Below are 16,105 nucleotides of genomic sequence, written 5' to 3'. Positions count from 1 at the left end.
TGAACATGAATTTTATTCATATGTTAGCTTATTTATAGCACCATCTACGTAATTGTGCTTTACTGTGTGACTGGGCAAGACATGACCTTTCAGGCCCATATGGCCCCCCAGCTGTTTCTTTCCCACTAAACCATCCCAACCACCACAACTAGAACAGGGAGACCTACCTCAGAACAGTCTTAAGATATGGTAACATGCTCTGAACAGAGGTCTTGGAACAGTGGCTAGTGTGGTTGAGAAGGCCAATTCAAGAGTGACAGTCACTGCCAGTCACACATGAGGTCTCCTGCACAATGGTCTAGGGACTCATGTAACCACATTTAGGGAGTCACAGATGAGGTTCGTTCCATTACGGCTGCAAATAAAATCCCATGTATGGCAGCCAAGCCTTGGGACTCCTGCTTTTATCTGCACAATCTCTGAATGGATTTTCTGTTATAATAAACATATTTCCCCCAATTTTACCTAAATACAGAACAACTTGCAGAGTAGTTACTGTTATTTAACAACTATAGGCACAACACTAGTTTGCTGCACAAATACTAAATATTCTTACTGTAAGTAAGCATGAGAGGAGTTTGTATGGAGGATCCAGGGAGAAATTTCCCGATAAAAGGACAATAAGAGAGACATGACCAAGTTCTTTCAGATAGACTGCGGCAGGGGAAAAAGTATCTCTAGATTTTTATTTCCTCTCACACCTTTTATACACGTTTTATACACGTTTTCCAATTATAAAAGAAAAAGGTAAAATAGTTTTATTTAAAAAAATAACCATATCAGGCCATTAAATTTCCACATATGATGTTAACACCTGTATATATATTTCTTTTAAGAAAATAAGACTGCCATTCTATGTACTCTGTGCTAGGAGTACTTACCCACTGAGCCCAGCAGGATATTCTTCCAAGTACAGTGGTGCCTTGCTTAACGGGCGCCCCGTTTAACGCTGAATTCGCATAGCGACGAAGATTTTGCGATCGCTTTTGCGATCGCATTGCAATGTTTTAAATGGGTAAAAATCGCTTTGCGATGATCGGTACCCTGTTTCGCTTACCGATCATCGCAAAGCGATGATTTTTAACAGCTGATTGGCGGTTCCAAAATGGCCGCTGAGTAAACAAAATGGCCGCCCGCTGTGTTTTTGCGCCGATTCCTTGCTTACCAGTCAGCGAAAATGACGGCCGTATGGAGGATTTTCATTTTAAGGTGAGTTTTAAGCCCATAGGAACGCATTGAAGGGGTTTCAATGCATTCCTATGGGCTTTTTATTTTCGCATAGCGACGAAATCGCTTTGCAGCGATTTTTGCTGCACAGATTATCGTTGCTATGCGGGGCACCACTGTAAATAAATTTAGTCCCAGACATCCCAAGCTCTGACTAAAGGTATAAAACGCTGGACCTGTAGAATACCTGTTTACAGAGGACATCTGCTCCTTTGCTACTGATGTTATTACTTGGGAGATTTTCATTTCTTAAGTTTTCTTCAAAATTATGACATTTTCCTGAGGTACGTTTTTGCTGAGCATACTGTAATTCCTGCCAAGAGAAGAGCAGATTAAATTGCTACATTGGATTTATTACAAGCATTATTCTTTTATACTCAGTAAGTCGGATATCTTTCAGTAAGAACAAATGATCTGAGAAAAAAACAGATAATGCTCTTATTCCTATCCCAGTCTTAGCCATATTCACAGTCAAACTCCACCCAGGTCCCAACCCTGCACTCAGTTATCTATGCTGTAGTCCATTAACTTTAACATAATTTAACTTAAACGTATGCAACAGACTAGCTGAACAGATCAGTGAGTTGGAGTATCTTACTGTGGAGTCAGGGGTTGTGAGTTTGATTCCCCAGTGGGCCTCCAGGGAGAAAACCAAGCTGGCGTAGCCTTGGGTAATCTACAAAGACCGACAACAATGCTAAAAGAAAAGACCCTGACATGGGTTGCTGTAAATTGGGATTAACTTGATGGCACAAAATTATTATCATAAAGTATGTACACTAAAAATGCATAGTGATTTTTGCAGCAGCACAGCTTCACTTCCTTAAACAAGCAAATTAGGAAATCTGCAGAACATTTGCAAAGCAAGTAAACAACATTCCTTATCACATCAAATTGGAACTAACTTATAGCGACCATAATAGGCTTTTCAAAGTCTGGGTCTGCTTAAAGCATTAGTTCAGAATATGTGTTAGTGTGAATTTATATTGAATCTGAGTCATGTGGCATCACATGGTGTTTGAATCGCAGTGTGCATTCCCTTTAAACAAATGCTTCATCTAGTGATTTTTGAAGGGGCACCCTCGCCAAACATGTATACAAATAAATCAGGGAGATGGTTGGCTTAGAAATTAAGAAAAAAAAGAAAAATCAATAATACAAACCTTGAAAGATGATAAAGGAATAGAAAAATCACAGCAGGAGGAAAATAAAAAAATATAGAACATTTCTATCAAAAGCTAAAGATCTACAGAAAAAATACCTGGGAAAACACAGTAAAATGAGGTTAACGAAAGAACTAATTCAGCTACTGAATGAACCATTCACATCTAAAGAAATTGTTGAAGCATTTAAAAAACAAAAAACAGGGAAGACACCAGGTCCAGATGAACTGCCAGCCGAATACTACAAATCACTAGAAACTACATTACTAAAATCATACAAGAGACTATTGAAATATATGGAAGAAAAAGGAGAAATACCTTCGACATGGACAGAGGTGTTGATTACTCTCATACATAAAGAAAAAAACAGATAAGAATGAAATAAAGAATTACAATAGACTAATCTCATTTCTAAATATAGATTATAAAATATACGCAACAATTTTGGCAACCAGATTGGAAAGGATCTTAATCCAAATAGTCTTTTATGTAATGATATGTTTAAGTACAGATAATATGTAATAATGCATAGTATGATATATTCCCTGTTATCCTGAATTATTTCCCTTTACCCCTTAAATATATTTTTTTTAAAGGTTGACCGCTGAAGAATCGATGCTTTTGAATTGTGGTGCTGGGGGAGACTCTTGAGAGTCCCCTGGAATGCAAGGAGATCAAGCCTATCCGTTCTGAAGGAAATCAACCCTGAGTGCTCACTGGAAGGACAGATACAGAAGCTGAGGCTTCAATACTTTGGCCATCTCGTGAGAAGAGAAGACTCCCTGGAAAAGACCCTGATGTTGGGAAAGTGTGAAGGCAGGAGGAGAAGGGGACGTCAGATGACGAGATGGCTGGACAGTGTCATCAAAGCGACCCTGATGTTGGGAAACAGTGGGCAAGAGGAGAAAGCCACCCAGAATAGACTATCTAAATAAAATAAAGAAAGGGACGACAGAGGACGAGATGGTTGGACAGTGTCATCGAAGTGACCAACATGAATTTGACCAAACTCCGGGAGGCAGTGGAAGACAGGATGGCCTGGCGTGCTCTGGTCCACAGGGTCACAAAGAGTCGGACACAGCTTAATGACTAAAGAACAACAACATGATGGAATTATTTTGAATTTGATGGAATAACCATGGCCTATGATGGTGACTGAGTGCCAAATGGTGTAATAAGGCACTAAAGAAGAACTGGTAAATTGAGCATCTGGAAATTTCACAATCTGTTGCTGTATGCTGTTGGTCTCATGTGCATTCCAATCAAAATTTGTTCTCTATGTTTTTGTCATTCTTTTTTTGAGGATGATGTTGCTGACTTAAACTTTTGTCTTGACTGTTTGTAGAAAGTGAAGGATTGCTGTGGATATGCTTATCTGCAAGATGTCTCCTTCTCTGGTAAGTATATATTGTATTTTTCCAGGGGTTTCTGTTTTTGAGATTACTGTTGTGCAAAGCCCATGCACTTTGCCATATTTCTCTTTTTATATAGGTCTTCCATGCAATCATTGCTCTTTGTATTAAACAGACAAAAGGTAAGTGTTTGGTATTTCTGGATTCATCTGAGGGGAGAGACTAAAGTTTAAGAATGTTCCCGAGATCATTTGCACATGTTCAGAGGTACCCATGTGTGTTAATCATAGAGACTGTAAAGAAGAAAATTTGATTGCGTTAAGTTTTTTGTTCCATGAAACACCCACCCCACCCTCAGCAGCAATGCTTGTTCAATTGATTTGATCCTGCATCACTATGCTGGTGATTCCATTATCCCACTAATTAGCAATTCAACAGGATTCTGGCCTTTTTAAAATGCTTGATCACTACAGCCTGGTTCCCAAGCCCCAAATTCCTACCATACTGTTGCTTGAGTTTGCTACACTTTCTTCTCTTTAGTTACTTTTGTCTCTTTGTTCTTGTCTGAAACTACATAAATAATAAAAAAATGTTTTCAGTAGAAAACTCCACCAAAAACAGCCTGAGTTCAATCTCTGTTCTCTGCCTGCAGTGTTTAATTCACCACATTGTGAACAAAAGCATTAATCAGTTCCACCTGTCCTACAGTGGCAGGAGAGGAATATTCTACATTGTTTGAAATGAGTAGCATGTTTCTCAAACTACGTATTTTTGTTTTCACACAAATTCTAAAATGTACCTTTAGTGACAAACTCCCCTGCAATTCTCCCTTCTGTACACTGAGGGAGAGTGTGACTGACTATTGATTTCACTGTCTTGAGAAACTCCTAGCAAACTGAGAAGCCATTTCTTTTGGCTTTCATTTGTATCATGATTCAGCTGTCTGCTCAATGATTCTCTTTTCAAAGCTGCACTGTAGGGCATTAACTCCAAGAGTTCATGGGAATCACAGTAATCCCTTGCACTCTGTTCTGATGAATCAACAATGTCATTCTTAGTGAGATAATCACAGTTTTGTCTAGGGGGCAAGTGAATACAAGGATCTAAGGAAGGCAGGATAGTGTGTCCAGCTCACAGCCTTCCCAGTCCTTTCAGTAGTCATGCTGCTGTTGTTTAGTTGTTTAGTCCTGTCCGACTCTTCGTGACCTCATGAACCAGAGCACGCCAGGCCCTCCTGTCTTCCACTGCCTCCCAGAGTTGGGTCAAATTCATGCTGGTTGCTTCGATGACACTGTCCAACAATCTCGTCCTCTGTCGTCCCCTTCTCCTCTTGCCATTACACTTTCCCAACATCAAGGTCTTTTCTAAGGAGTCTTCTCTTCTCATTAGATGGCCAAAGTACTGGAGCCTCAGCTTCAGGATCTGTCCTTCCAGTGAGCACTCAGGGTTGATTTCCTTTAGAATTGATAGGTTTGTTCTCCTTGCAGTCCAGGGGACTCTCAAGAGCCTCCTCCAGCACCACAATTCAAAAGCATCAGTTATTTGGCAGTCAGCCTTCTTTATGGTTCAGCTCTTACTTCCATATATCATTAATGGAAAAACCATAGCTTTGACTATGCAGACCTTTGTCGGCAAGGTGATGTCTATTTATTTATTTTATTTATTTATTACATTTATAGCCCACCCATCTAGTCATATAGACTATTCTGGGTGGCTAACAACATACAGTGGTGCCCACATGACGACGATAATCCACGAAAATTGCTGTTAAGCAAAATCGTCATCATGCGAAAAAGAATTCCCCATTGGAATGCATTGAAACCCATTTAATGTGTTCCAATGGGGAAATTACCTTGTCGTCCAGCGAAGATCACCCATAGGGCAAGCCATTTTCTGAGCGCTGATCAGCTGTTAAAATGGCTGCCCTGCGAAGCATGGGTCCAGAAAACACAGGGCAGCCATTTTGCAGAGCCAGAAAAATCGTCATTTTGCGAACAAACAGTTCGCGAAGCAAGCACCTAATTGACGTCCAGCGGAAAAACCCATAGGAAACATTGTTTTGCGATTGCTACAGCAATCGCAAAAAAAGTCATTGTCATGCAACTTCGTCATTCTGCAGGGTCGTCGTCATGTGGGGCACCACTGTATCATATAACAATTTAACAACGTAAAAATTGTCTCTGCTTTTTAAGATGCTGTCTAGGTTTGTCATCGCTTTCCTTCCAAGAAGCAGGTGTCTTTTAATTTCGTGGCTGCTGTCTCCATCTGCAGTGATCATGGAGCCCAGGAAAGTAAAATCTGTCACTGCCTCCATAGCTTCCCCTTCTATCTGCCAAGAGGCAATCGGACCAGTGGCCATGATCTTAGTTTTTTTTTGGGGGGGGAGGGTTGAATTTCAGACCATTTTTTGCACTCTCCTCTTTCACCTTCATTAAGAGGTTCTTTAATTTCTCCAATCTGGAAGCAGATGTTGTATCACGGCCTCTCCCAATTTGAAGAGACCCTTGTCCAGCAGGCTGAGGCAAAGAGGCAATCATGAAAGAAGCAAAAACGGGGAGCTGGACAGGGGACAGATTGTATTTGTCTTCAGTGTGGAAGGGATTGTCACTCTCGAATCGTCCTTCTCAGCCACACTAAACACTGTTCCAAGTCCTCCATACAGAGCACGTTACCATAGTCTTTTGAGACTGAAGGATGCCTAATCTAACTTTCTGCCATCAGAGTAGTATCTTCTGCATATCAGAGGTTGTTGATATTTCTTCCAGCAATCTTAATTGAGACTTCAGATTCATCCAGTCCAGCCTTTCGCATGATGTATTCTGCATATAGGTTAAGTAAGCAGGGAGACAGTATACAGTCTTGAGTGGTCCGGTGAGCCAGATAGGCGGGGTATTAATTAATTAAATAAATAAATAAATAAATAAATAAATAATCCTTTCCCAATTTTGAACCACTCAGTTGTTCCATATCCAATTCTAACTGTTGTTTCCTGTCCCACATATAGATTTCTCAGGAGATAGATAAGATGATCGGGCACTCCCATTTCTTTAAGGACTTGCCATAGTTTGCTGTGGTCCACACAGTCAAAGGCTTTTGCATAGTCAATGAAGCACAAGTACTGTAAATATTTTTCTGGAACTCTCTGGTTTTCTCCATAATCCAGCGCATGTTAGCAATTTGGTCTCTAGTTCCTCTGCCCCTTCGGAATCCAGTTTGTACTTCTGCGAGTTCTTGGTCCACATACTGCTGGAGCCTACCTTGTAGGATTTTGAGCATAACCTTGTTAGCATGTGAAATGAGTGCAACTGTACAGTAGTTGGAGCATTCTTTGGCACTGCCCTTCTTTGGGATTGGGATGTAGACTGATCTTTTCCAATCCTCTGGCCACTGCTGAGTTTTCCAAACTTGCTGGTATATTGCGTGTAGCACCTTAACAGCGTGTGTATTCCTGCCACCTCTTTTTGATGTCTTCTGCTTCTGTTAAGTCTCTACCATTTTTGTCCTTTATCATGTCCATCTTTGCACAAAATATTCCTTTAAGAGCTCCAATTTTCTTGAACAGATCTCTGGTTTTTCCCTTTCTGTTATTTTCCTCTATTTCTTTGCACTGTTCATTTAAGAAGGCCTTCTTGTCTCTCCTTGCTGTTCTTTGGAAGTTTGCATTCCACTTTCAGTATCTTTCCCTATCTCCCTTGCATTTTGTTTCCCTTCTCCTCTCTGCTATTGGTAAGGCCTCCTTGGACAGCCACTTTGCTTTCTTGCATTTCCTTTTCTTTGGGATGGTTTTTGTTCCTGCCTCCTGTACAATGTTACGAGCCCCCATCCATAGTTCTTCAGGCACTCTCCACCAAATCTGGTTCCTTAAATCTGTTCTTCACTTCCACTGTGTATTCATAAGGGATTTGGTTTAGATTATACCTGACTAGCCAAGTGGTTTTTCCTACTTTCTTCAGTTTAAGTTTGAGTTTTGCTATAAGAAGCTGATGATCAGAGCCACAATCAGCTCCAGGTCTTGTTTTTGCTGACTGTATAGAGCTTCTCTATCTTTGGCTGCAGAGAACATAATCAATCTGATTTCAGTATTGCCCATCTGGTGATGTCCATGTGTAAACTTGCCTCTTGTGTTGTTGGAAAAGATTGTGATGACCAGCTTGTTCTCTTGACAAAACTCTATTAGCCTTTGCCCTGCTTCATTTTGAACTCCAAGGCCAAACTTACCTGTTGTTGCTTTTATCTCTTGACTCCCGACTTTAGCATTCCAATCACTTATAATGAGAAGAACATCTTTCTTTGGTGTCAGTTCTAGAAGGTGTTGTAAGTCTTCATAGTATTGGTCAATTTTAGCCTCTTCAGCATTGGTTGTTGCTGCATAAACCTGGATTACTGTGATGTTGAAAGGTCTGCCTTGGATTCGTATTAAAATCATTCTATCATTTTTGAGATTATATCCCAGTACAGCTTTTCCACTCTTTTGTTGACTATGAGGGCTACTCCATTTCTTCTACGGGATTCTTGCCCACCATTGTAGATGTAGTAACCGTCTGAATTGAATTTGCCTATTCCCATCCATTTTAGTTCACTGATGCTCAGGATGTCAATGTTTATTCTTGCCATCTCCTGTTTGGCCACCTCCAGCTTCCCAACATTCATAGATCTTACATTCCAGGTTCCTATGCAGTATTTTTCTTTGCAGCATCAGACTTTCCTTTCACTTTCAGGTGCGTCCAAAGCTGAGTGTCCTTTCAGCTTTGGCCCAGCCACTTCATTAGCTCTGGAGCTACTTGTACTTGTCCTCCACTCTTCCTCAGTAGCATGTTGGACGCCTTCTGACCTGAGGGGTTCATCTTCCAGCGTCATATATTTTAGCCTTTTGTTTCTGTCCATGGAGTTTTCTTGGCAAAGATACTGGAGTGGTTTGCCAGTTCCTGCTCCAGGTGGATCGTGTTTAGTCAGACCTCTCCACTATGACCTGTCTGTCTTGGGTGTCCCTGCACGGCGTAGCCCATAGCTTCTCTGAATTATTTAAGCCCCTTCACCACGATAAGATAGCAATCCGTGAAGGGGCAGCAATCCGTGAAGGAGACAGTAGTCACGCAAGAGAGCAATTATAGCTTGTTTCCAAAATTACTAGACATTAACCCCCTCCCCAAATCTTCCTCCTATAGAATACATGTTTTCAAGTTCCTTCACTTTAGCCACCATGGTCTTACTTTCCAACCCATCTAGGACTGCTTTCCTCCAAAAATTCAGTCTCTCTCTCAGATGGAGTCTAGCATGGAACTGTAGCCTGCCATGGAAGGGGAACAACTGCTGCAAAATACAGTGGTGCCTCGCTTAGCGATCACTCCATTGAGCGTCGAAATCGCTTCGCAATGGGGTTTTGGCCATCGCAAGAGCGATTGCTTAGCGATGGTCCCTATGGGGAAAAATCGCTTTGCGATGATCGCGGGGAAGCAATCATGGCAAAGTGACCCTTTTTAAACAGCTGATTGGCGGTTTCAAAATGGCCGCTGGAAAAACAAAATGGCCACCTGCTGTGTGTCCTCGCTTTAGAGGCACCGAAAATGGCCTCCCCTATGGAGGATCTTCGCATAAGGTTAGCTTTGAAGCCCAAAGGAACACATTAAATGCATTTTAATGCGTTTCTATGGGCTTTTAATATCGCTTAGCTATTAAATCGCTTAGCAACGTTTTTCCTGGAACGGATTAACATAGCTAACCAAGGCACCACTGTAGTAGTGCATGTTCCCTTCCATTATCCAGTCCAGATCTCAATTTTTGTAAGCTTGCTCACAGTGCATGGTGACTAGGTGAGAGGGTCTAGACTCCTCAAAATAAAATCCTTCATAGCTTGGCATCAGGCAACATGGTTAAGGCAAAAAACCACAGAAGTGAATGTTGAAAACCTGACACATTGTCTCAGAAAAGTAGACCATATTACCTGAGTTGTAAGCTGGTACTGTAGATGTTCTAAAGCGAGAAGATGGTGCTCAGTTTCTCTGACAAGTTCTTTAGGAGATAGTACACCAGAGAAAGTATGAAAATGTGACTCCTTTGATCCCTTAGAATCCTGATATCCTATAAAAATAATCAAAGAAAAGGTATTGATGTGTTCTGGATTCAATTTAACTACTCATTTTTAGAAACAACATTTTGCCTGTAACTAATTGCTCATGGTATCCATAATTGCACAATGTGGCAATATTTCAGAGTTTAATGATAAAGAGATTTGAATTAAAAGGCCTGGGAATTCTTTTTCTGGGCAATGACCTTTACATCTTGACTCTGACCATAACAGCCGGGCCATAGAATTCAAACTTCAAAATGAATTTCTTTGACAAAGCATCTATTTTGCCCTCAAGTTTGGTATACAATAATGTCATTCTGCACTGTTTGACATTTCCAGGAAAAAACCAAACAAGTACTTATTTCAGAATTCTTTCAAATACACAATACATACGGGAAAGAGGTATGGGTTTTTCTTTTGCTGTTGTACAACATGTAGTTGCCACCGTGACCTTCTGAAGGTTCCCACAAGCAGCACTTCAATCTTCTAGTTCTTTCATCTCAAGAAGCTAAGCTACTTGTGTATTGCTAAGATTCTTCTACCCAAGAGGTTTACCTTCCTTTGAAGCTACTCCAGGTTCTGCTCTTAGTCTGTTTACCATTTCTAGCAACTGTTGTTTCTCTTTGCTCAGACTGCAGATTTTTCTTGCAGCTTCCTTCAATCTGCTTTGTATCAGTCGCGCATAGTTTCCTGTTTGTCTATGGGGTCCATCACCTGCTCCTATACCAAACAGTGGTTGCCTCAGATGTACAGAATCCTCCTGAAGTCTCTTAGCCACAGGGTTCTAGAAGGGTAACAGCATATAGATTTTTTCCGATTTAACAGTAATGAAAGATAGTGTTCAGTATGATACGTAATCTGAAATCTTGTTGTTTAATGAGGCATGCAGAAGGCAAACGATGGAACATTCATTCCTTTCTAGCTGGCAATTAATGAGTCACTACTGAGATTCTCAGGAGCACAAATGCCTGCTGGCTTGGTGTGTGCTTGAGTATCCAGTGGGGACTTGTTAATTGCCATTTAACAGTGGTTGAATTTTATGTTGTTTGCCTTTCACATCCATAAATTAAGCAACATATTTCAACTATAATCTGATATGGCACAGAATCAATCAAGGTCTAAATGTCAGTCGTTAGGGGTGTGTCTTTTTTAATTATTATTCTAACTTCCAGAATTCTGAGAGTTCTAGCCTTCTTCTAAGACTTTCAGCCATTTCCTATTGCAAAGGCTCTTGGGAGGAAGCTGTCAAAATGTTTCAAGGAGTTGGCGGTGTCATGCTGCTTTATGCACTTCTTCCCAGGAAGCATTACAAGATATGAAGGCCTAAAAAAAGGTCTCAGCCTTGAACCGGGTGAGTGAAATGTCCGTATTATGTGTTTGTAGGCTGGAACTCCTGGGGAATTCTTGAAGCTGGAGTCCAAAACAAAACAATGGCACATGCCTAATAGTCACATGGACAGATTAAAATTTGTGACGCAATGTGCAGAGAAAGATACTCTACTAACCCAGGTATTCTTAAATTTCTTGCCATGGCACACTAGTATGTAATTAGAAGTTCTGAAGAATGACCAAAAAACAAAACAAAACAAAACAAAACAAAAATCCCCAAATAAAAAGCCAATATTGTGGATTAATGTGCCACTTATGAGCCCTCTTGGGGAGGGAGGGAACCCTATGCAGCACTGGTTGCTTCAGTCACTGCCAGTACATGGCACTAGCATCATCACAAGCAGGAAGGGGAGAAAGACACACTCTTGATAAGAGTCTGCACTTTAGCATCATTTGGGCTTCAGTTCTGGATTCATGTTGCCTTACACAGAGGCAGGCAGCAGCTTCATATCAATTCAGACCTTTAGTCCTCTTTGCTTATTATTATCAACTCTTATCAGCTGTACTGCTCTAGGGTTTTTGGCAAGATCCTTTTTTAGCCTCACCTAGGATACTTTTTATCTTCTGGTGGAATCTCATTCAAGTATTAACTTAAATTAAAACATCTTAAAACAGAGGACATCAGAGTCCTATTCAGGCATCAGAAAGCCTGTAGAACATATAGAAGTATATACAATAGGAGAGGAGGAGAGGTGCAATCTAGTTCCATCTTCCTTTGTCATCACTTCTGCTGCCCTCCTATTCATGGAAGGTACTGACTGTGAAAGGGACAGCCTCTGCTTGATGTTATGTCTCTTCACATGAGCTGGAACTGTAGAAAATCAAGGCTTTGATCCAGAGGGAGTGCATGCAAGGACAGTCAAATTCTGCCTCTTCAGAGTCATTGTCCTTCTACATACAGAAGGGTGAAGAAACTGGGAATGGGAGGGGTTGGGCTAGAACACTTTCTTCTGCAGTGAGCCTTTGTATTTTCTAATACATAAATGATATGTTAGGTTCTAGACTTATTCCATGCCAATAAGTGCCTCTAGGTATGCAATCATTAATCTAATTTATTTGGATAATTAGGTTAATTCTAGAGGTAATACACACAATTACTCTCAGTGGCTTCCTCTTCACTATATAAATCCTTTCCTGGTCACGATTAAACTGTATTTAAACAATGTAAATTTGATACAGTATTTTCAATTTAGCTGTCATTTAAACAAAACTAGACAGTATCAGGAAGGAAATTCTTTTGAGGTGTTTGATGTAAAAAAAGTGAGTTAGTGAAATAAATCTTGTCTTACTCTCTCAGTTTGACAGCTGCAGTTTTGCATCAGATATCAATCCTTTGCAGCATGACACAAACTAGTAACTATCCTTTATGCCATCTAAAGAAATATCACCTTTTTTCTATCAGTACATCATGAAAGGAAGTCAATTAGATTTGAATAAATAATACTCCATGAAGAACACAAATGTACTCTCATTGCCTCCTTGTGGAGGTTGAAGGATAGGTACTGATTCAAACTTTTAGGCACATTACATCGTAATTGGTGCAGTCAGTATGAGAGGTTTCTTACAGAAGTAGAGCAAATTAAGTTTAAAGAAGCATATTAGCTTTGTTATGAAGGGGCAAAAAACCCTATTCTCAAGTGTTCATTGACTGTAGTGTCTGGAATCGTATTTGCTTATGCTTAAGATTAACTCTGCAAGCATTCTTTTCCAGTGGCCTCTACTTCAAACGATCCGCTGTACATGTGTTGTGAAATGGGGCACACAATCAGTTGCATGAATGGTAAACTGCTAGAAGAGAAAAACCACAGCATGAATGCTCCTATGCATGTCTCTCTTTGGAACTGGATTTTGTCCTCCAACTTTTAACTCTCTGGGAAAGTATCTTTAATTCTCTTGGAAAGTCGTAACAACTCTACGTATCTCAGCATTTCCCTACCAATTGTATTTCATGTCTTCCTATTGAATCCACCTGAGGAACTCCAAGATCATGCTTTTTTAAAGGAAATTCAGAAGCAACCTTGTCTGCATGCATGGTACCTAGAAAAAAAAGAAGCATAGTAAAGCAGACATCAACCTGAGTTGACACAGAACACTATGGTATTATTTCAGTTGCTTCCTTTTTAGTTCATGTGTCGTTAGCTACTCAGTCACAGACAACACAAAGACCATGTGAGAGGGCAGATCATAGGACTAAAACTCGCTTCCTACTCACATTTGCAAATGTTTGAAAACCTGAGTTGCCTCGAGGGTCACTTCAAACATCACAAATTTCCTAAAAGCATAAGACTTGCAAGGAATGTTCCCTGCTAGTGTCTAAAAATTGACAGACAGGTTACTCACCATAACTTTCATTCTTCAAGTTGTCATCTGTAAACTCACACTAATGGGTTCTACTGTGTCTGTAGAGAAACGTTCAGGAAACTTCTATAGCTCAGCAGCATTTTGGTAGTGACCTTGTCCCCAGTACTGCACATGTCGAGCAGCTCTCTCTAGACTCAGTTCCTCTGCTGCCAGAAATGGCAGAACATTTAGAAGGGAGGCAGGCAGGACATGCGAGTTGATAGATAACCGCTCAAACTACTACAGTTACAGCAAGTAACCAGTCTTCCTCCTTTACGGGCTCTGTGAATCCACACCAATGGAAAAATAACAAGCTTTCCTTTCGATGGTAGGTAGTTGTTAATGGAGCACTGAAAAAAGTAAGGCTTTTCCAAATCTGGTATCTCTCTCAGATCTAACATCAATTCTGTAATGTCAGATGATTGTAGATGGTTGGGACCATGTGGCTATATGACAGATGTCTAGAACGGGTACCCTCTTCAGGAAGGCCATGGAGGCAGCAACAGATGTAACTGAGTGTCCTTTGATCAGCAGAGGAGACAGCTGATATTCCAGTTCATAGGTATGGTTTTGAGAATCTTTCTGGAGAGACTTGTAAGTAAGGCTGAGACACCATAAACAGGAAGGCAACAAGGACCAGAGTTGATCAAACAAGGTAAGATAAGTTAAATTCTTTGTTTGTTTCTTTCTTTTCTTTTTGGTAAAGGATGAAAATGAAAAAAGGGAGAGGGACACAAAGGGACATAGGAGTGCAATAAATACAGTAAGGGAAAAGACTAGGCCAATCACTTGAGAAGGTGAGGGAGAAGTTCCCAAATACTACTGCCCTTTTGATGGTACGAAAGGAACTGAGTCCAGGGACAGAAAAGTGTTGGACAAGCACAGTACAGGGGCAAAACAGTAAAACGCTGCTCAGCTATAGACATTCCCTGAACATCTCTGTGCAGGTGCAAGCAGAACCCATTAGTGTGGATTCACAGAGATCATGAAGGAGAACTACGTGCTATTTGTGAGCTTTTTCCTCCACAGAAATGGACATTAGCAAAAGTAGCATATTTTTAGTGAAGATCATTTCTCTTACCATTTGTCTCACTTCCCATGCAATGTTGATAGGGTGTTTGGGTATTTTTTCTACAATTGGATGACTTCATAGAAGACACATATAATTTTCGAGGCGGTTCAGATGGATTTTCACACAGTTTGTCCACTCTCCAACATTTCTTCTTCAATTGTCTGATTTCCTCTTCCAAAGAATGAACATACTCTGCAAAAAGAAAGATGGTAAACCTACAGAGGTTCAGTGAAGATTATTTTGAATGGCTCATAACCTATACAAATAAAAATAGTTTCCTTCAAGAATGCACTGATAGATATTTGCATACAAAGTTATTCTGTTACTAGAGTACAATTAATTTTCTTTCCTATTTGTTGAAGTCAAGCCTTCACTGCATGTTTTCAGGAACAGGACAGAATGGCATCTGTTGGGAATTTTTAAAGGATAGGATATCATGCCTTAAATGAAAAGACTCATTCCACAAGCACTTTTTAACTCTATGTGGTCAAGATAAATTGTATTTTTCATTGAGAGGAACACATTTGACACATACATTAGATGAAATAAATTCTTGCTGCATAATTTAAGCATATAATACTACTGTATACAAATAGGTTATACAAAAATGGGGATGAAAATGTAACCAGCATCAGTGTACAGTGGTGCCTCGCTTAGCGACTTTAATCCGTTCTGGAAAAACGCTGCTAAGCGAAAACATTGCTAAGCGAAATTAAAAAGCCCATAGAAACGCATTAAAACGTGATTAATGCATTCCTATGGGCTTAAAACTCACCTTTAAGCGCAAATCCTCCATAGCGCCACCATTTTTGTTGCCTCTTAAGTGAAGAAAAACAGCGGGCGGCCATTTTGTTTTCCCTGCAGCCATTTTGAAACCGCTGATCAGCTGTTAAAAAAGGGTCGCTTTGCCATGATCGCTTCCCTGCGATCATCGCAAACGAAAAAACCCCATAGGACCATTACAAAGCAATTGCTTTTGCAATCGCAAAACTCCGTCACTAAGCGATTTTGTCGCTCAATGGAGCGATCGCTATGCGAGGCACCACTGTATATTTATGCTCCCACGATAGTAAGTACTGAAGAAGCTGATTTCTTTTTATACATAGTTTTTCATCAAATGGTGACCACATAATTTACAGATCAACAAGCATTTCACAAATTGTGAAACAGGAAAATGCTACTTGTGGCAATGCTTTCCTAATGTTTCTGAGCATATTGCAACTTTCAAAGTTTTTTAGTTACAGAATGTATCCAAATTAGAATTTTTCTTTCCCTTCAGTTCATAAACTGGATGATATAATTATGTACATCTATATATAATGTAACTGTTTCTGCAGAACACCTTATGTTTATGTAAAGAGGATTAACTTTTCTCCACATTTTAAAATATCTAAGTTCTGTGTAGCTAGATATGATCTGGGGGAAAAAACTCTGCCAAGTAGAAAAATTGTTTTGGAGGTGCTGTTACTTTCCAAGAACCTTAACTGAAGTGATT

General features: G+C 40.2%; 1 protein-coding gene across 6 annotated transcripts in view; it reads right to left on the bottom strand.

The window, feature by feature from the left end:
• Nucleotides 1-16,105, bottom strand: part of CCDC57 (coiled-coil domain containing 57) — a 68,388-nt gene that overhangs the window by 16,717 nt on the left and 35,566 nt on the right. For 4 of the 6 annotated variants that reach the window (XR_013541021.1, XR_013541022.1, XM_020814675.3 and 1 more), the window contains exons 12-16: nt 14,620-14,802; nt 13,135-13,235; nt 10,365-10,593; nt 9,684-9,820; nt 1,415-1,540 (exon numbers count right to left, since the gene is read on the bottom strand). Coding sequence is in view for 4 of the 6 variants with exons in the window: in XM_020814675.3 (XP_020670334.3) it covers nt 1,415-1,540; nt 9,684-9,820; nt 10,365-10,593; nt 13,135-13,235; nt 14,620-14,802 (776 nt within the window). In the remaining 2 variants the exon portion in view is untranslated. The remainder of the gene's footprint in view (nt 1-1,414; nt 1,541-9,683; nt 9,821-10,364; nt 10,594-13,134; nt 13,236-14,619; nt 14,803-16,105) is intronic. The other 2 variants (XM_078384246.1, XM_078384248.1) reach the window with 1 other exon arrangement.

The sequence above is a fragment of the Pogona vitticeps genome, chromosome 2 (assembly GCF_051106095.1).
Source record: "Pogona vitticeps strain Pit_001003342236 chromosome 2, PviZW2.1, whole genome shotgun sequence".
Classification (NCBI taxonomy): Eukaryota; Metazoa; Chordata; class Lepidosauria; order Squamata; family Agamidae; genus Pogona; species Pogona vitticeps.
Note: the sequence above shows the minus strand (reverse complement) of the source record. Positions and strands in the feature narration are given on the sequence as shown.